This window comes from Trachurus trachurus (genome assembly GCF_905171665.1).
Source record: "Trachurus trachurus genome assembly, chromosome: 3".
Taxonomy (NCBI): domain Eukaryota; kingdom Metazoa; phylum Chordata; class Actinopteri; order Carangiformes; family Carangidae; genus Trachurus; species Trachurus trachurus.
Genome location: NC_139893.1, coordinates 21503013 through 21525102, shown reverse-complemented (window position 1 = coordinate 21525102; position 22090 = coordinate 21503013). Strand labels below are relative to the sequence as shown.

General features: G+C 43.2%; 2 protein-coding genes across 2 annotated transcripts; both read left to right on the top strand.

Moving 5' to 3' along the window:
• Nucleotides 1–11544: 11544 nt before the first annotated feature.
• Nucleotides 11545–15018, top strand: cplx3b (complexin 3b; the record flags this gene model as incomplete). The annotated part of the gene is made up of 3 exons (XM_083995927.1): nt 11545–12093; nt 14492–14579; nt 14794–15018. The coding sequence occupies exons 1-3, from the start codon at nt 11936–11938 to the stop codon at nt 15016–15018; spliced, it is 471 nt and encodes a 156-aa protein (XP_083852053.1). The 5' UTR covers nt 11545–11935.
• Nucleotides 15019–19326: 4308 nt separating this feature from the next.
• On the top strand, nt 19327–20438 carry LOC311008131 (growth arrest-specific protein 1; the record flags this gene model as incomplete). Its single annotated transcript, XM_084001567.1, has 1 exon — nt 19327–20438. The coding sequence occupies exon 1, from the start codon at nt 19686–19688 to the stop codon at nt 20436–20438; it is 753 nt and encodes a 250-aa protein (XP_083857693.1). The 5' UTR covers nt 19327–19685.
• Between the last annotated feature and the right edge of the window lie 1652 nt (nt 20439–22090).

Genomic DNA, 22090 nt, shown 5'->3' with positions numbered 1-22090 from the left:
TTTGATTAAAGTTGTGGCCTAGTTCTGCGTCCAGTTTATAGTATTTCTGGTCCTGTTTTTTCAGAGGTTCAATCATTACCTTGCACCACGTGGCACCTAGTATCTTTTTTTTAATGAAACCGGTTTACACAGTTTATATCAACATATAAACATTTCGTCGTGTTCTGATGTTTACACAACTGCTGTGTTTCCTGTGGTGTCAGCCAGGTGTGCAGTGTTGGAGTGTGACAGGTTGCATAGTTAGCGGGGACAAGCAGTGATGGATGCTCTCCTCTGGCTGCGAAGGAAACGCCGTCTCTGCAGCCTACACGCAGCCGCCTTTGTCACGTGGAAAGGAGGTCATCGCCTTGGTGACGTCCATGACACCCAGGAATGCTAACGTCTTCAGGCAGCCTGTCACATAAATCCAACATCCTGTCCAGCCGCCGGAAGTTTGATGGCTCCACCGTTTCGGCCCTCGACTCTTCAGAAGTCAACAGCCTACTTGGAAAACTCACCTTACCTTCACCTTCAGCTGTGATGCGTGCAGAGACGCTCTGATTGAGCCCGAGTTAATTGAATTTGGTGAGCAACGGTCTGACGGAAGTGAAGAGGGAGGAGAAGAAGGGACATTAGTGCTCCAACAGGGATGAAGATGATGAGTTTGCCTTTGGGGCGGTGGCTTGTTTCTGTAGAGCACATGAGCCATTTTCAGTGCGTTTCATCAGACTTGGCCTTGTGTCATATGGGTTGCGTAGGGGGCACAGAAGGTTAGATAGAGACATTAACCAATACGCACGGCCTTATGTAACTACTCCTTGTGTTTTACTGGGTCAGTGGCTGTGTGGAGAGACCTGCCTTAAATGTCAGAGGAGAGGGGAGTTCAGTGTCATCACATGTATAATATTTTAAAGGGTCAGATCATCTCTCAAATAACAGAAAAAAAACCCACATTACTGACAGTAGGATGTTGAAGTACTACATAATTTTTGTTTTATATGTCCAGGTTTTGAGATTTCTACCATGAAACCATAATTTATACTTCCTATTCAGGCTATATCAAGCTTAAACATGTTTTTCCACACTAACCTGACAGGTGCTGGCAAATATCAACTTAGAAATATAAATAGAAGTATCACACTGGATCCTGATACAGCCGCTACAATTTAAAAGACAGGGCCTTGAGACAATTTCAAATTGCAGAAGTCACCTTAAAGCCCTCGTAAGTGTTCATCTCAGCTAATCCCATTATCACTGCATTATTGTACACAAACACTCTGGGTCCTTCAGGGCTCTGCAAGGTCCCAGGAGGAATTGCCAGCTTTGCATAGAGCTCTTTTCTTCTGAGAGATCATAATAGGCCCTACAATAACGCTTGACATTGATGTTGGCTTAGTATTCAAAGTAACTTTGATACTTTTAAAAAGAATTGCTATAGCAGAAATCTAAGTAAAGAAAGGGGGAAAAAGCAAAATTGCTGTATCTAAATACCAAGCGGCAACCTCGGAGGCGAAGAATTGGAGCCAGCAGGGCAGTACCAAAAACTGCACTTCTGCGAAAGGCTGTGGAGGCTGCTTCCAAAAGTGAGCACAGTTCCCATCAGAGATGATCACATTTACAGCCTGATACAAAACGCTGTTTTGGTCTCAATGTAAATATATGAAATGGCTCACGAATCAAAATTTTGTTTCTGCATAATATGGGGGACTTTCTGCTTTGTGGGTGAGTGTATGCCTGCCACAAGCTGACATGCAACAAAGTCTCGGCCACTATTATTAACCAGTAGTTTGTTGGCGTCAGGTACTGGCAAGATGGCAACATCGAAACAGCCCACTTTGAGCTTCAGGACCTTCACTTGAGAAAACAACATGTCAAATCTATCTATATATCCACTCTAATAAGAGCTGGCCTCTTGAATTGATATGAACTTCCATCATTTAAAATCTCTAGTAACCAATTCATTGTTCATGATTATAACAATATGCACTGCTCATGTTACATTACTTTGTTTTTTATAACATGTTGATTGCTACAGTAACTCTGCTGATTTGATACATTGAACAAAGCTACTTTGTGGAACGACACCTTTGTGGAGCAGCTGATAGACTTGTCAGCAGGGCGATAACCTGTTCTGTGTCCATAGTCTGTTGTTTGTGTGTACAGTCGACCGAGAACCTGAGCAGACAGAGGAACATAGGAAGTGACAGGATGAGGACGATTAGCTCCACCTCCACCCACCCTCCAGTGCACGTGCACACAGACACACACTGACTCATACTCCATCCTCACATGGGGAACAACACAGCCTCTCACTAAATCATTGTGTGTGTGTGTGTGTGTGTGTGTGTGTGTGTGTGTGTGTGTGTGTGTGTGTGTGTGTGTGTGTGTGTGTGTGTGTGTGTGTTTGGTGTTTACAGCTATGAGGCCTCTAAGGATAACAGGGATTCGGAGGCAGTGATGTGTGAGGGCCGAGATCAGACGAGGTCACTGGCGACGGCGAGCTCAGAGGAGTCAGTCCTGAGCAGCAGCAACTGGGAGGAAGTCAGCTGTGTGTGTTTTTGAGAAAGGTCAAACAACAGCGAGAGGTCGAGCAGGGGAGAGGATGCTCTTAATTATAGCATATGCCAGAGTGGCTGCTAACAGTATGAACAATAAGATGTGTCAAAATGATTTTTTTTTTTAAATCAAATATAGAAGTTATTTCATATCAACCTGGTAGTTTTAATATGTTTTTCCATACAGCCTGGCCTGTAATAGAAAGAGTCTGAGAATGAACATGCATCCGAACGTAACGAGATCGAGTTAAAATGCTACTGTTAACAAGCTCGTAGACACCTAAAATAGCACACAAGAGCACGTAAGAATTTACTGCACACATTCACACAATTAGACATCACCCATGCCTTTTTTCCAATCCGTCCTGACCCCACGAGGCCTCATGTTTACGGTGGTTCAGCTGCACTCAGAACGGCTGCATCCACTGGGACTGTGTAAACATCAGCGCATACAATCTTCCAGTGAATGGACAGACATAAAAGCTGCACACAAGGCCAAATAAACATACACACATGGTCAGTGACGACATTTTGGTGGGAGTTGGGTCAGTGTGGCAGACAGCGAGCACTGCAGAGGCTGCAGGCAGGCAGCACATTGTGGACATAATGGTCCAAGAAAAAAAAAATCTGGAAAATCGCTCTTATTCCCGGGGCAGACGTTTTCTTTTCTGCCCTCTTTTCTTGTGTTTGCTTTGAGTTTTTAAGTGTTCACCCATTTTAGGGCAAGCAAGCCGGGGTAGAGAAGGGTCGGAGTGCAGGTTTTCTGAGGTCAGGCTGTGGGAGTTGGTGCTCATAATGTAAACATGGCAATGCTGTGTTTATTTGAATGTAAGAACAAGCAGAGCTTTGCTGTGACTCAACCACATGTGACTCTGTGCTGGGTAACGTCATCGTTTCAGTGACAGCAGAGCCTGCATATATGTGTGCGACTATATATAGTATGTGTGTTTGCAGGGGAAACAGGAGTGCGGAGCGAGTCGCAGACTTGGGGTCATAACTTCTGTTATAACTTCTTATTGTGCTGGTGGGGGGAGGGGGCTTATGCAACAAGGAGAAAAGGATGCATGTTACTGGAATGGCTGCGCATGTGGAGAGATGGGGAAAGCTGTGTATGTGGGTGCCTGTGTGTGTGTGTGTGTGTGTGTGTGTGTGTGTGTGTGTGTGTGTGTGTGTGTGTGTGTGTGTGTGTGTGTGTGTGTGTACGTGTTATGGCAGAGAGAGAGAGAGAGAGAGAGAGAGAGAGAGAGAGAGAGAGAGAGAGAGAGAGAGAGAGAGAGAGAGTATATTAAAAGAGAAACAGCCACACTGCATTGAAGAATTAGCACACAGGAAACAGATGGAGCACGAGGCTCCAGGCGGACCTCAGGGTCATGACAAGATAACAAGGAGTATAGAGAAGATGTGGTATGCTGCATCATGGGAAATACGAAATATATAGTGCTTATGGTTTGTAATGAGTCCACTGAGAATTGTGCTGCATAATAACCATGTATATCAAAAGACAATAACTTGATATTATGAAAGGTGTCTGTCAAACTTGGACTGGTTCTTAAAATACAACCGTACGGATACAAGAGCGCTTGGTAATGAACCTGCAGAGAGTTATCACCTGGACCGGCAGCTCCTTTCAGCTTCACTTTTCAGCTCATCGTTCAGCTGTTTGGTCCACATCTTTCTGTTTTGGTTCTTTCTCCCTCATTTCTATCATTGTTGTTTTAAGGTGCAGCCGTTTTCAGTCAAAAGCTCTTGAAACCCACTGTACTGAAGCTGTTCGGTACCGACTGGCAGACGGATGCAGTTAGCAGCCAGCTGGTGAACACACTGGGGCATTTGGCAACTGAAAATCACAAATATTTCCCTCAGGAGTTGGTAGAGACCAAAAAGAAGACAAAACAATATCATATTATCAACTGGCCCGAAGCACGATTTCAAATGAAGTCTTTTCTGATTGAATCAGGCTAATGCGACAGTGGCACTGAGAACAGTCATATTAGCCAACGTAAGCTATTGTTGTAGCAAGAAGTGTAGGCTACTCAGTTGAGTAGCCTAGAAGAGTTGTGTATTCACCTAGACTATGGTATAATAAAGGTTTTGATTGACCTTTGCCGCCTGGTTAAACACTGGCTTCTAACCTAATGTGGCTAATATGTTTGTAATATATTTGAACGTTTCTTCTAGACTAGTAAGTGAAAAAACACTGGCTATGCAGAAATAGTAATACTTGCTATTTAAAGTCCTATTTAGCCAAGTGGTTAAATTGTTTTATAAAATGCACCCATATACAATATTATTATTATTATATGTGGAGAAATTAGAAAATGACTTTGTTTTTGAAACTTAGAAAATCCTGTCAAAGCTTAATATGATACTCAAGCAGAACATTATTTAAAGTATTATTGAAATGAGGGCCTTGCTCTCTTAAAATCTTCACACACACACACACACACACACACACACACACACACACACACACACACACCTACACACACACACACACACACGATTATCGTCAGTATACCATAAAGCCACAAATGTCAAGAAACAATTTGTTGTTAAAAATGGACTTGGAATTTAAAACCCCCTCATCATTCTCTGTCACTCTCCACTGACCCCTCTCCACTGACCTTCACCCCATCTCCAACCATCACAGCAGACATTTTTCTTTATGTCCCACTCCTCTTACTCCTCAGCCTGCTTTATCTCATCCTCCTCTCCTCTGTTCACCCTCACTCCTTATTGTTTGCATCTATTCATGAAGGAGAATTTTCCGGTTTTCTCATTCCATTTAAGCTCAGCCAGCACTAACCCATTGTGTTCTGCTGTTCCTCTCAGGCAAGAGGTCTAAATCAGGGAGGAAAGACAGGGGAGGGATGGAGGGAAGGATGGAACGGTGGGGTGGCAGAGTAATAAGGAAGGGTTAGATGAGGGAATCGGCAGAGAGTGAAGGAATTGTGTGAGAGTAGTGAGGTGAGGTGTAAAAGAAGCATAAGGGCAAAGTAAAGCTAAATAAGCAAAGACATTAGCGCCTGAGTGGGTTCAGCAGTCAGCCATATGCTCATAACGTGGACTCAGATCTGACCCATGACCTTTTCTGCTTCCCATCCTTCCTCTCTCTATCCTGCCTTTTTTCCTGTCTCCTGAAAATGAAACATCTCTTGTAAAATTACAATTTCCCTTACATAACATGAAGTATCCTCACATCTCTCTCATTTTGCTAATACACCTATTTTTTTTACTCCCTACTACCAGTTGATTCTAATATCATACTGGAGAAGAGCTGCAGCAAAGGGTCATTTAACCACTTAATTAAATGTGGATAAAAATTTGCTGCTTTATAATGATTTGACATCCAGCACACAGATGATAGCACCGACTGTCTCGCTGTGCAGCGACTTAGCCCACTCTGTAGCCCTTCGGGTATAGCATGGCATAAAGCTCAAATGCTTATAAGGTTTAAACCCACCAGAGCTACTTACACTAATGCAAGTTTGTGAATTTCAATGTACAGAAGTAGAGCATGCTAATATTAATACTAGTCTGTGCATACATGAAGATAGGAGCAGGCTGGCTTTCTTTAAAGTGTTTTTTTTTTTTTTTTTTTTTTACAGGTTGGCAGTTTTATAGAAAATGTTTAGTCAATGGATTAACAACACTGGTGTGTGAACAGAGTTATTAGAGGATCCAAGAGTCCGATCATGTGTATGTGTGTAAAAATATGATTACTGTAACAGCCCTGCAGTTTGCAGGAAGTGTAAGTATAGGACTGTGGTTAAGATAAATAATAAAAATATTTAAATGAATGGCTGACATGGTGGAACACTATATTACCAAAAACAAGATGAAGACTGTGTCAGTCTGTGCTTAAGGGTGTAAAATCAAGACTGACTTGTAAAATGCATTACGTAGTCATCTCTCTTTGGAAAGTGGCTGCAAAGATTTGTTCCCATTCAGACACAGGAGCATTGTTGATGGATGGACTGAGGGTGTTGGACGTAATGTGATGGGTGGTAATGGGCTCTTCAGGTCAGTTTAGTTCATCCATACCAAACTGGAAAATCCAATGTTCTCTGCAACAACAACAAAAAAGTTTTTCAAAGTTTATCTAAGTGATGTAATGTGAGAGTCACATTTGTAGTACAACGTCTCTTCTCTGTAAACAATGTTCAGAGAAGCAAAAAAGGGGAATTTCATAATCAAAAGACGAACTTAAGCAGTTGAAAAGGGATGGATGGATGGATGGATGGATGGATGGATGGATGGATGGATGGATGGATGGATGGATGGATGGATGGATGGATGGATGGATGGATGGATGGATGGATGGAAGGAAGGAACTAACAGTCCAAGATTAAATCTGTTCACCAGCCCTGATTGTCCCAAGTTGAGGTTTACTGTTTTGCTTTTTGGTTTGCAATCATGTTTGTTGTCAGTTCTCTGTCCTCCCTTGGTGTTGTTGAGTGTTTTGCTGTCTCTCTGCTACAGCTATCAGGAACAATATTGTATGTGATTGGTATCATGGAAAAGATGATCATTTAGTTTTGTGTTTTTGTGTGTTGTCTTTCAACAGTTCAGACATTCCATTTATTTCACTGATGATCTGTTTTTCCGATTTCTGCGTGGCAGCCTCAAACCTATCTCATTGCAATTTTGGAGCCAGCTGGTCTCCAGTGTTACAGACCGTTTTGAGACTTTTTTTTCTCCTGTTCACACTCAATTTCACAACCTATTTCAGCCAATTCTCTGAACATTTGAGTTTCATCTTTCTCACTTTTGATCTACCCATTTTCTGCTGTGAATTCTGTCGCCGAGGATGTCTCTTAGCAGCTTCTTTTCACACTTCCAACCATGCCAATGTGTAATTTGAATCGCAGTCTGGGTCCCTGTTTTCTGTTACCATGTTGAAGAAAATGTTTTTTTTTTTTAAATGGCGACAGAGCAGCCTTTCTGTGAAACTGTACTGTGTACTGTATCTACCATTAAAATATAACTAGAGAGAACAGACTTCAGTCGGGGAAAATTTGATTTCATTCACATCACACACATCCTGTACCTTTTCACTCTCGGCCCACATTTGAACCCACTGTGACATGAAACTAATATGTCACCAATGCGAGATCAGTGAAACAGTTAAAAATCCTTTCAGGAACCACTTTTCAATCTTTGAGTCATTAACAGAAAATGGAAAAAGAAAATTTCTTCCGAAAAACACTCACAGTCAGAAGCATTCTTTAAGGTTTACTCATCCCAGACCAGCTTTGATACTGGCACATCACTCGTCGACACAAGGTTGTTAAGAAATAATATGTAAACACTGGAATGGATGATTGGTTTTCATCAGAGTTTACAGAAGTGAGCTGAAAATAAAAAGGTTAGACTAAATTAGGTCGTCCTTTAATTGCAGCAAAGAATCACTGAAAGAGACATTTCCCAGAAACAGCTCTTTCCAGAGAAACAGCGTCCCAATTACTGTGGATAAGCCACAGACGTTGCTGTCAACAGTTTTCATCTGAACTACTTTCTTGTGAGAAATAGTCTCTCTGAAAATGCTCTGCAGTGTGTTCTGTGAGCTAATAGGTGCATTGATTACAGTCAGACAGGTTGCTGATTTTTTTTTTTTTTTTTGTGATGTGGGTGAACCAATTCTTGAAAGGCAAAATTTACAGAAATAATCAGAGTTCAAACTTTTCTCTGCGTTGTGGTTGTAACATTCACCTCATGGGGAAGTGGTTGACATTAGCTGGGGGGACAGTTACTGCTGTGACAATGCGGCATAGTTCAACACCTTGTGGACAGCCCGCAGGGCATCAAACCACCTCTGCTGGGGTGACTTGCTTCCCACCATATGGTGCCATTGTGTTGTGACCCCACATGTCTGTTCGATTTCTGGATTTCTGGTCAGGTCCTGGTTGACACATCACAGATAGAAATAGATCTCTGAAATTCAGTTGTAGTCTCTTCAAATTGCCTCAGATGCTTTCTGGATACAACGACTCGTTTTCTCCTCGAGTACGTGCAGCACTTCTCACTTCTAATGGGATTAGCGTGATATTTTGTCATCTCACTGGGAGGAGGGGAGGCAGCATGCATGCATTGCCTTCCTCGAGACAGGCATCCCAGTGACTTTCTAATGGCGTCATCGCTGCCTGTGTGAATTTAAAAACTCCCTGAATGTGGATATTGTTTGCTATAGGGCACATTCGTTTGATGAGTCTAATCCCTTGTCTGAAGAAACAAAGGTGTAACATTCAGCTGCTGAGGATCAGTGAGTGTGAGTGATGGTGTACATAAGCCCATCTCTCCCAATCCCACACAGGCTCCTAATCCGAGAAGATCAAGTGTAACCAGGCTGGATGTGTGACTGGGCGAGAGCCAGCGTGATGCTCTCGGTTATGTTGACTCACACCGTGATCACTCCTGACTCACAACACAGTGCGTCTTGCCTGTCTAACCTTTTCTTCTTATTCTTATTCAGAATATCCTTACTGTCTATCTCAATGTATATTTGTATGTTTCTCTCTTTCTTATTCATGTTATTCTCATCTGAATTCCTCTTCTATCGACATGATTCAACGAGCGGTTTGACTTTGCATCAGAAAAAAATATTTTTGAAGAACAAACAGATGTTTGTGCACTCGGGGAGAGTAATGTGTCAGGTTCATGTGCAACCATTCGTGACCTTTACAGTCACATCTGTGTGAAGGCTTTGCATGCACATATGCTTCATACTCTACGCTGCTGCAAGACCTAAGCGTTCATTTCCTCTGCACAGTGAGACATCAATCAAAGCTGAGTAGGTAGCTAAATTGACTGAGCACAAGCAGGAGCCTGGCAGCATTAACATGTGTCTATTTTTAAACCAGTTAAATGTACAGTGCATGATATTTCATTCTGGAGTTGATCGTGAAGGTATCATGTAAATGCCACAAGAGCTTTTTTTTTCTCGACAAACATATCTGTTTAGAATGACAATTTTACAACTAAATTATTTATTTTTTTAAAGCTTTATATATTTGGTTCTTCAGAAGTGCAATTTGATGGAACCATATCTTTTTCTTTACCTTTTCTTTTTTGGCCTTAATTCATGGATGTGTTATCTACCTGGTTACTCCTCTGGTCCCTGGACCTGGCAGATCCATAACATCCACCACAAGATGGGGGAGCATTGCTGCATGTTGTCTCCTTCCCTCTCCTTCATGTTCTTACACATTGACTGTCAAATGAAGGCAAAGGGGGGAAAAAGTCATTATTGACAGCATGTTCCCTCCTCAGCTCCATCACCCAATCAAGCAAAAATTCATACACCCACAGTTAACAAAAACCACTCCAGGGATGACTTATTTAATAAATGGGATCTAAATGAACAGATGTTATAACATGTAATCATCCCTATCACACAACTATGAGGCAACTCTAAAGAGACCTCTTTAATGAAACACAGAATTTAAATGACTCACTTTGTAGGACCCCAGTGACTTTTCTATGAAGTGAGGATCTCAAAAAACATAACCAGTATGAAGACTGGAGGACGTAATCTATCAAAATGGATTCATTACGTCATTAAATCTACATGTAGGTCTGTGTAGGCCTATATGTTTTTTTCTTTCTTTAAACAAAAAAACTTATCCATTTCGGTATTGGCTTTATCAAGTCTTGATGGGGGTCACAGCCCATGGCTTCAATGTCATCTCTTAGGTCCTGGTTGAGGTGGTTTAGGTTGTCCACAGCGAATCAATGAAATTGTCAGTTCAAGGACAGCTTTGCAAATGTGAGTGCATTTGCATGCATGATACACATCACCTTGGATTAAAATCTCCTGCTGTGTACCTGCTGCAGTAGATGTAGTCAGAGCCCATGAGCGATATTCCATGAAAAAGTGAGCGAGATCTGGGCTGCGAGCAAGGGTGTGAATATCAAAAGCAAAAGGATATAAATTGATGTTGAAACATGCTGGTTGAGCAAATTCTTTCTTTTTATTCAATTTCACAGAGATTACAGTTTTGATCTTATTCACTGAGTTATGTTTCAATCTATTTACCGGTGGCAGCTTTGAAGTTGGAAGGAGATTTTAAAGCAAGGCAGGTATAGGCTAACAAGGCCTTGCTAAGCCTGTGACAAAAAGACATGCTCTGTCTCTCCTGATCCACAGGGACTGGGAAAGTAGGCCAGACTTGGTGTCAGACTGCTGCGAGGATCAGGATGCTCAAGTTGTTGACTCGTGATCAAAGTTCCACACTTTAGATGTCAAGAATCTCGCAGAGTGAGAGAGATTTAAAATATTCCTCACACGCATTTGCACGCACATATGGGTCATATTTTTAAGCAGTGAGGCTTTCCACATGAAAACTGCGTCACACAGTGGCATTCAGAAACACTCGGCCATTTAATAAATCATCTTTTCTGGTGATGCAAGTTGAACTATTCACCCCGCCTATTCCATCAAGGACACACAGACACAGAAACATGATAGGACATGAGAGAGAAATTCTATAGGAGACATAATAAGCATAAGACACTGATCTTATAAACTAACATGGGTACAACTACAGACATGGCTCCCTACAGGAGTATTATGGCAATGCAACTGGAGACAACATTTCTAATTTTAGGATCAGCTCCATCCCTGAATGTTAAAGGTATGAGAGACATTTTCATGGGCAATGACATGATTTTTTTGAACATCAAACAAACTCTAGTGGCTATAGTGAGGAGACCAACTCATAATTCCTAAGTGATTATTAGGCCAATAAACCGCACACATGGCCTGCATTCACAGACAGCCATTTGACTAATTTGCAATTAGGAAGCTCTTTGTGTGTTGACAAACTGTGTATTAGGCTCCGGCGCGCAGATGACCCTGAGAGAGACAGAGGCACCAAAACACCCAGGAGACACTGAAGGCTCATCACGTGTCGTTTGTCCCCCCCGAAGTCGTGTCTGACTCCATCCCGAGTTATAATCAGACGGCGAATCACGGGATCCCGTGCAGCCCAGGATGCCGACGCGCGGCGTGCAAACGCACACCCAGTCCGGCTGTGCCTAGGATTGGGTGGAGGGAGTGGTGGCTACGGACGGAGTCTCGGGATTGGTAGAGTTCACCGCCAAACTTGTTGACTCATAACTGAGCAGCTCCTCTCCATCCTTCACGGCGCGGAGCTGTCCAGGGCCAGTGGTGCTGAAACTACCACATCCCCAAAGCGCAGTTGGACTAATTTCGTTTTCTCTTTCGGTTTCACTGCGCCCACCGAGCTTCTGAAAGTTACACGCTCCCCTGTGACACTTCCAGACGTCAGCTGTAAGGGTCACTTGACGGATTTCAATCCACCGTCACCGCTCTATCCAGGAGCGCATCAAGCCGTCAACTTCTCAGCCGATCAAACGGGAGGACTCTCCAACGCACAGCCATGGCTTTCATGGTAAAACACATGGTGGGAGGACAGCTGAAGAACCTGACAGGCGGACTGACGGAAGAGAAAGACGAAGGGGAGAAATCAGACGCCGCCGCGCAGGGGATGACTCAAGAGGAATTTGAACAATACCAACAACAGTTAGAGGAGGAAAAGTAAGGCAATGATTGAAGCTTGTGATTGTGAAGTAGTAGTGAAAAACGACAGTGGGCATATTTAAACGATGTGTTTTTGTGCGTAAATAGCTGAGCGCTCCCAGTGCGCCGCGCGCTTTTTTACGCATCAATGCAATAACACGAGCGCTCCACACACAGCTGCTCCTCTCGCCCTGGGAGCTCTCCGTCTCTTAGCTTCGGCAAAGTATGTTGAGCTGTTTTTAATTTGGGATTCCTGGAATCATTGTTCCACAGAAATGTCCACGGGGATTCGTGCCTGGGGTGAAAAACGTTCCTTGTTGCTGCTGAGCGGGCGGCTGAATAGTTAATTTAGACCGTGTGTACAATAAAGTAGAAAAGTAGAGCCACTGCTTGGATATTATCAGAGGGTCAAACAACCAACTGTATGAACTGATGTTAAATCACTCGGATTTACTTTCGTAGCCGACTTTTATCATTAAAAAATATGCTCTAATTTTGAGGATAAGATGTAATTTCACTACATATATTTACAGCTGTGATTCAAGTTATTCTGTCATGTGTCAGTTTCAATCATTTAAATCTTCTGTGTCTCACAGAAAAAATGATCCTTTAAATGTTATTTCCCATATTTTCCATATTTATTAGGGTGTTAATCTCCTGATCATATTGCAGGACAATCTAAAGCAACAGAAACTCATGTGGTAGAGTCCGTCCAGCAGACAGTAACTAACTTTGATTAGTATGATGCTTCCATTTTAGCAGTGCATCCAGGTGTTTACTATTCTGGTCATTAGAGAATTTACAATGGATAAATAATACGGAAGAAAGAATTGAGGTCACATACTTGAAAGAAAATGATAGATTCAGATTATGTAGTGTCTCACAGTGCATATGTGCAGACATTTTAAGAATGAGTAGGAAGTTAAGTCCTAAGTCAAACATTAATAGCCTGAGCTCCACGGGAGGCCTGGAGAGATGCTTGACGCTCTGCCGTCACAACGTGACCTTCAGTGGAAGTGAATTATTAGTCAGAGGTGGTAAACATGAGCATAGATCACAGAGAAGGACGTAGGGCTCAGATTAAAGGAGAATAAGGTCGGGGTGGGGGGGCTGCTCACACTGGCATGTTACATGTAGACTTTTTATCACCCTTAGCAGCCGGGCCACAGTGACAACCCTGGTCATCTGATGTCCTTGAGAGGGGAGGACACAAAGCTGTGCTCATTGGCTGCAAGTCAGCGCTGCATGTGCCGTTTGGTGTTTGGCACGCTCATGTTAATACAAAGTGAACTCTGCATCTCCAGATAAAACGACCTTCCCCTGACACATTGGGTGCAAACACTTCACAAACCATGCCCCCCAACCCCCCAGCCCCAGCCCCCGCCCTTAGATCATGCTGCTGATTTGATGCTTGTAGGCGTACAGTGCAACCTCTGCCAATGTAGCTTTGCTTTGAAGAACATCAACTGGGGGTTTATTACTTTTTACACCGCTTCTGTGTTTTCAGGGACTCTAACAGAATGTGGTCTTTTTCTCCATGCAATCATGCCTATATTTGTCCATAGGCCAGAGCGGCGAGTTTGTTCAGCGTTATGTCACGTTGTTGACTCACAACGTTGGAGGCATTTCAGCAAATTTAGCAATTTACGAGGGGCAATTATGAACTACACTGAAGCCATAAATATTCCAGTGATGTTGAATGGAGGGAGCATAATTGCCAGCAGCCTGTTGCCTGCCCTCTGCTGGAGGCATAACACACTTTAGGCTGGCTTGTTTACATGAGTAACTTCAAGAGACAAATGACACAACACTTGTTTTAAAAATATCTCAAACACCTCGCTTATATAGTATATGGACATATGAGATGATGACGCCTATGCTCTTTTGAGAGTCTTCAGGCTTAAGAGAGGGAAACACAGTGAAACTCTGACCTTTAATACTGGCTCTGCATAGAGGGAGTTGAGGCCAGGATATGTACGGAGAAGCTTGACAGCTCTATAAGTGGGGTAGTGGCAGTCAGTAGGTTACCTCTGGCGGTCCACATCCCAAAAGGCCTGCTGGACTGACAGGATGCCACATCTGGGGCTCCCAAACATAAGCAGAACATCTCTTCCTGCTTTTTGTCCCCACAGCATCACTGCTGCTGCTGCTGCTGCTGCTGCTGCTGCTCCGCCGTCTGCTTGTTCAGTGCTGCTCAGTAGTTTGAGTGTAAGAGAACACATGGTGATGCTCCGAGGCCTGAAGGGTCCGAATCCAGAAAGAGCCTTATGATGCGCTTTTTTTCATGTGCTCTGTTTTAACGTTGTATTGTTACTTTACACAGATGAAAGGTTGTTGATTAAAAAGCTGCTCGGAGGATTAAATTATCCTAATTTCTATGACACCCTGAATGCTTTATTTTTCTGCTTTCTCACAGACAAGAACGAGAAGCTAGTTTCGCCCAGAAGAAAGCCGAGAGAGCTACAATTAGAAGTCATTTCCGGGACAAGTACCGATTACCAAAGGTAAACTAATCCAGCTCTGCTTAAAGACAAAACATCCTCGGACTGAAAAAAACCCAACTCATTACATAATCTGCTACTATAAACTGTGGTGGGCTTTGAATATTTTGTTTTAGAAAGTCGTGGTTTCTCATGTGCCGTTGGCTTTGTCAATAACGGACTGTAATGTATCTGTGTGTCTTTGTTGTGTGTCCACCAACTTGTGTGTCCAACTCAGAACGAGTTGGATGAAACCCAGATCCAGCAGGCGGGGGATGACGTGGTGTTGCCCACAGAGCTGGCCAAGATGATTGCTGAAGACAACCAGGAGGAGGCACACAAGCAGTCGGTGCTGGGCCAGCTGTCCAACATCCAGAACGTGGACATGGACCAGCTGAAAGACAAAGCCCAGGCCACACTGGAAGACCTCAAAAAGCAGACGGAGAATTGCAGTGTCATGTGATTTGGCCAAGTCAGAGTCCCAGAAGATTAGAGTTTTACTTGTACAAATATTTTTCAGAGGCAGAGCTGCTCTAGAGATAGAAATATTCTTGTTGCTTCAGTGGAATGTCAGTTGGCATAGCCACATAATAACAGTTTTTCTAGCTGTGCAAAGTTAGACAGACGCCCTGCGGAAAAGAAAGTAAAAGATGAGGAAGCTTTTGAAACCTGGGGCTCATGTTTCTATCTGAAAAGAAAAGAGCTCTTTGTCTTGTAGGTGAGCTAGTTCATTGAGTTTTCCCGTTGACCTTCAAACATCGTATAAGTCATGAATGTCTTTCATATTTTTATTGAGATTAGCTAACTTGCACTCTGAAATACTGTGGTTCTTTGGCCCCTCCCATTGATTTAACCAATGAGATTATTTCTGCATTTGGAACAACTCCTCCTCTGAGAAAACTTTGTCCAGAGCATTAAACCCTTTCATTCCATCGCCTCCCTCACCTATCTCTCTCTGTGTACCTCATGTGACCAGCGATAACACAATACGATCCTGCAGCACAGGCCTCAGGTGTGTGTGTGTGTGTGCGTGCAGGATATTATTGCTTCCAAACATAAAGCAGCCAATTTCACTGATGAACAAACACACATTCCCAACAGGAGAGGACACTCATTGGTGAAATCAGCTGCTTGGTTGGAATGAAAACACACGCACACATGGCTAACACTGGTTCATGTGAGGACGTCATACTGTATGCGTGCTGTGTTGAATTTAGGAAATTATTTATTTTAGGGATAAACACGACGGAGAAGCCATTTGTGAGGTTGTTTAGATTTCACACACAAAAGCACAAACTTTAGAAATGGGAAATATTCGTTTAGATCCACAAATGAGGCCGATCTTTGTTCTAAGTAGCTCACTGATGTGGGAGCTGCATTAATCTCAGTTTTAATCTTTTCCTAAAAATATCATTATAAAGGTTTTTCTTTCTGTACTTCAGTGTGCCTTGGACGTCCGTACAAGGTTGTCAGTTTTGAAGCTCCAAGATCTGTAAGCTGCTTTTTACAAAGAAAATCTTGGCTTGTTTGGTCTTCTTATGAATTTCTGTTTTTCTTTTAGTTACAATTTGCAGGCAAGCACACATGATGTCTTAAGGGCAGCCATAAATGCAGTAAAGCGAATATAACTGTTCCCAAACTTTTACCTTTCATCAGTTTTTAGCTGCGTACAGAGTGAATCTGTGTTTGTGCTGCATCCAGATGTTAGAAAACGAAAGCTGCTCATGAGAGAAATGTAAACGCTTTAGAAGTTATATGCCAAACCAACATAAAGTCGTAAATGTGTCAAACTGTATAACTGAAGTGTGTGTATAGATCCAACTACGGACTCCACATACAAACATTTATGTTGTATAAGATGTAATTGTATCTCCTGTTTGCCTATAATGTCAACAGCGGGGTCATCATTCACTCCATTCTCATCGACCTGCTGGCTCTCATAGTGTCGTTATATGACAGTCACATGACCTTGGACCTGTCCTCCATCTCACTGACCCTTGCGTCCCAGTGGTGCCGTTTTGTGCTTGGTGGATTTTGTGTCGTTTAGACAATGTGATATGTCAAGTGGTGTCTTTGTAAAAACCTGGTCCTGTGGCTGCGAGTGCTGGTCGTAGTATCGCACAGCGCACAGTTACAGCGGGCTCACCGCAGTGTCCGTCTCTGCTGTTCTGTAGCCAAACCCAAGTGAAGGTGTGAGGGAGATTTAGGAGAAGATGTTGTTGATGTTGTGTCACATTTATATGCGCTACATTTTTGCCAGTGTTTGATTTTGCGTAGCAGTGGTGCTCAGGGTGATGTCAGCTTTCATCTCACGTCAGTCCATCTGATTCCTGTTGTGGTTCAACTGCCAAAAAACGATTAGCAACGTCTTAATTTTACAAGTTAATGATCCACATATTTGTTTTAGAGAAAATGTGGGCAAGACATAAGAGGAAATGTTATGGTCTGTTTTCTCTAAAACTCCTTGCTGTGAGTCCCACACTACTGCTGAATTAAATCTGGGGTAACATTTAGACATTTTCAGTGCAGTGCTTGTTGTCAGGTGAACAGTGTATTCGTAACATTACAATAATATGAAGCAGAGGAAAAAGTTGCAATAAGTCCTTTTATATAAAATTATCTGTCATGTTTAATGATAAGATAATATCAATGGGTGGAGCAGAAGCCATAAACAATCTGTTTGCTTTGTCTGAGTGTGTATGACCTGAAATAATGATTCAATAACTTAATAAGAATAACAATAATAATAAGAATAATAATAGCTATAATTATTATGATGATAATGTAATTTTTGTGCTGTCATCCTGTGCAATTCATTGTTTTCAGGAAACAGCGGCCATGACTTCTTCTTGTTCTTCGGCTGGTTCTTTGTTTTGCAATATCTCTCTCATTCTGTCTCTGAAAGTATTTCAGTGATTGTTGAGTTTTAACTGCAATAAAATGATTTTTAGGATAATGAACACAGTCTCTGTTTTTGTTTGAGTTTTACCCACACAGCCTCATGTTGTACTTCGTCATTTATCAGTGTCCTTAAATCTGCAGAAGCTTGAACACCAGGTGGAGACAAAAATACAGTCAGGACTAGAGTAGGCCTAATATACAAGAGAGGCTACAGATATTAGTTGATTAATTATTGTTATCATTATTGACAGGTCAGAGATTTTCAATTAGTGTCAGAACAAGATGTTCACAATTTAACATCTCACATGGTAGAAAATATGATCTAATCTGTATGTATCTGTATGTGTGCAAAGCCTATTTAAAAGGAAACATCCGTGGATGTTTGTACGTTTATATGTAAGTGGACATGTAGAAAGTGGTTAAAATAATAGTTATAATAGCTTTACAAACACCAAGAGCTTAAATATAAGCAGGCGCATGCTTAGATATGAACACTGCATTTTGAAAACACAGAAAATAAAAGCAGCTCTTTCATATTGTAGTTTTGAATAGATACCAGGGTGGGCATCCATCTGGTTTTGTTGTGCAAAACTGGCACAGCTTGTGGGGGGTGGCGAGAGGGGGGGGCATATGCTTTGCAAAAAAAAAAAAAAAAAATCAAGTTAGTTACCATTTCAATGGCAGGAAAGTCCGAGCTATTGGTAGGTTTCAAGTGTAGAGTGAAAGGGGATAGCTGTAAAATATATTGATGCTGAAACCCCTCTCTATTCATAGGCTGCAGTGCGTGAACAATCTTCAGCCTGGAGAGACACTGGGCCACTGCATGGACAATCTGACACAATTGGGGTGAAACGGGCCAGAAAATACTATTCTCTCCCATTCTCTTCTATCAATCGGGGCTTAAAAACTCTGCGGAGAGAGAGGGAGCGAGGCAGCAGAGGGAGAGAGCGACAATTAGCGAGAACCTTTAAGAGAAACCCTTCAGCGACGCGGCAGTTATCACAGAGGCTCGGTTTATGACTAAAAAGAAACAGATTTGTTTTTCCGCGCCCGAAAAAAAAATGGAACACTGAAGTTGCAGATGTGAGCTTCTTGCAAAGGAATGCGTTTGCCCCCCTTCCTCCCCAACTCACCCTCGCCCCTCCCCTCTTTCTCTTTCTCTTTTTCAAGTCTTGTGTTGTGCTACAAGAGGAGAAGAGTGGACCACACAGACCCTGGGTTTAATGCAAGGAAAATTATAAACATTTTCATCCAGCCTGTCTGCTCATAATATGCTGAGAGGATTTGCGCGCAGAGCTTGTGCCGCCGTGGGCCCGAAGATGGGTCCCACGGCTGACTCCTCAATGACGACCAATCGGTGGCCAGGATTGTAAATGAGAGAGAGAGAGAGAGAGAGAGAGAGAGAGAGAGAGAGAGAGAGAGAGAGAGAGAGAGAGAGAGAGAGAGAGAGAGAGAAACGGAGGGGGGGTGGGGGGAGGAAACTTTTCTTTTCTTTTTTTCGACAGAAGGAGGGGTGTTGTGGGGAAATGCTCGGCGGACCGTGAAGCGTAGCAGCAAGAAGGGGGACAAAGACGCACGTAGCGGGACAAAATGCGACAGATAGAAAACTCGCACTGAGTGTGGGGGGGAAAACATAGGAATGCATGGATGGCTGTTAAGAAAAAAAAGTGGCAGAGTTTTGGGGAAGAGGAGTCGAAACTTACAATGGCAGGAGAGATGGGTTCAAGTGTGCAAACTGAGTTGTGGACAAACAACTGTGGTTGGACTGCGCGTTAACTTTGGATGAGCCTCCGCGGCGCGGCGAACCGTCCACCACCTCTCTACGTGCACCGGCGACATGGAGCAGCGGACACAGACTGCAGTTTGGAGTACGATCCACCACTTTTAGATGGGACGTGCTTCAGTGAACGACTGTTGCTGTGCTGCTTCTACTTTTTTTTGTTCTTGCAGCCACGCGTGGTGATTTCCCTGAGTCAGATCCTGACTTTCCCTGCTGCAGAGCTGACCAGTAGGAGGCTCAGCTTCAACAGGACGTGCAAAAGTTTTGTGGATGGTTTTCTAAATGATCAAGTGTGGGATATTTTCTGCTGACACAATGTTTGGTTGTAAAAACCCACGTATGGAATACTTGTGTGAACTTCAGTCAGTGAAATTCAGTGTGTAACTTGTCTGTGTCCTAATGTCCCGGTGGAGAAAGTGCACGTCACAGGACTAGAACTCCATCCAAGCATGAAATGTTGGTGCAGCGCCCTGGCACTTCTCCCATGGGTGCTGGTGGCCATAGATGCCCAGCTAATCTGCTGGCAGGCGCTGCTCCGGTGCCACGACGAGCCCGAGTGTGATCTGGCCTACAGTCAGTATTTAGCGGCCTGTGAGGGGAACATCAGGGGGACGAGGAGGCAGTGTCCGAGCCACTGCATCAACGCGCTGATCAGGCTCAATCACACCCGCAGCGGGCCAGACCTGGAGACCTGCGACTGCGCCCAGGATCTGGATTGCCAAATCGCCAAACGATCCATAGAGCCGTGCCTCCCCCGCAGATACCCGAGCGATGCCGGTGGGATCGGCTGCATGGAGGCCCGGCAGCGCTGCGAGGAGGACAGCAACTGCCACACCTCCCTCACGGCCTACTTGTCGTACTGCGGGCAGCTGTTCAATGGCAGGAAATGCTCCTCAAAGTGTAAAGCCACAATTCAGCAGATGCTGTTCATCCCAAATGGAATGCTGCTCAATCGCTGTGTTTGCGATGGGGTGGAGAGACCTTTCTGTGAAGTGGTCAAGGAGAACATGAGCAAGCTTTGCTCCATTGGAGACCACAATGTTATTTCAGACCAGCCTGATGTGGATGACATGTATGAGGATGAGGACTACGACCCTAAAACTGACAGAGAGGAGGTGTATACTGACCATTCCTCTGCTTCCCAGAGGTTGCCCAGCTGCCTGTTGCTCCTGGTTCTGACTCTAGCACGGATATTATACTGAGGGGATGGGTGCATTTGTTGGCTTTTTAAAAGAGTGTGTGTGGAGAGAAATAACTATCTAAGGATGTGAAGCCCCCCCACCTCTCCCTGTCTCTCTCTCTCTTGCTGGCACAGAACTTGAACCCAGGTCTGCTGGATAAGTAAAGTTATCTTTCACCCACAGAACTCTGTGCCTTACCATTAGTCACATGGAGGCAGAGCACAGTAGTGATTTGTGTAGTTTTTCCACAACTGTACAATTTGCATAGTAATTCTCACTCAGGAAAGCTGTAGATGACCTTGCAGTACTCTGAGTGACTTTTTTTTTTTTTTGCTAAGTAGAGGAAAGCCTGTTGAAAATAATAACAACAAGACTTTCAAGGTGCTGGTGAGAGGAAATGAACCAAAACCAGACTTTTTTTTTGCAGGGCATTGACATTTTGTGTGCCTTTAAAGAAAAAAAAACCCTGTTTGTTTGGTTTGGTTTTGAATGGTACTTGGAGTGTGGCTTTATTAAGACCTTAGACAAACATTGGACCCATACAGTCTCTGTTTGCTCTGCTCTCCATTTCAGGGGCCACAGCATTGTTGCAGCAACCACACTTCAAATATTTGTGGGAACAGTCAGAGGACAGGCAAGGGTGTGGGATCAAGTACTTAAATTAACTGAAGCGCCTCTCCAGCACTCTGTCTGGGGCCCCTCCCCCGGTTGAGATTGTTTTATTGAACTTTTCCTGGACCACGCCACCCCAACCCTCCTCCTCCTCCTTCCCCCACTTCTTCCTCTCTACTGCCTGCCCCCTTTCACGCCTTTAAAAGACCCCCCGTCTTTATTACAGCTTTCACACCGAAGCAACAACCCAGGAAAGCCTGTCTGCTGACTGCTGCACAGTATCATACCTGCAGTTTGTCCACAGCTCTGCTTGTGACAGGGGAGCTCTACTTGCTCTGACACAGTTTGGTTTTGTTCAGCATGGGTGAATGCAACTCTCAACAAACTGTAATTCACACATAAGTGAGTTTTCATAAACTCAGAACAAAGAAAAGTTAATGTTGTGGGTAGGAAGGCTTATTACTCAAGTCAATGTAGCAGTGTCACAACAGTGTAGTAGTAGTAGTCGTCTGACATAAATGGTCAAAGCACAGGTGGAATGAATGTTATTATTTTGTCACACAGTGTTAAGAGTTCAAGTGTTGCTAACTAAACCAGAGGTGTGTAAGGCCACATTTTAATTGTCACTGGGTGCTTTTCAAATAAACTTGCACAAATACAGATAAAGGTCGGACTAATGATAATGAGATTTGGTTCAGTTCACAAATTCCCCATAATGTGTTCCTTTGAAGGCTTTTATTTTGTGTGTTTTGCAACTGATTATTTCTGTTGTTGGAAACATTTACATAATAAGATGCTGTATGTGGTGAGATCATTTTACCTGTTTGTAGATCCAGGGAGTGGAGCCAGTGTTTGTTCTCACAGTCTCACTTTTTTCTTCCACTGTTCCACATTGAACTGTTTAGCGAAAAGGGGACATAAGAAAATGTTTAAAAAAGAAAAGAAAAGTATTGATCACTTGTAATGAAGCTGCCTATTTCTGTCTCCACTTGTGTAAGAACTAAACTTTTTGTTTTGGTATGAAGTCCTCAACAGTGTTGATAAATGTTAAATTATGAAGC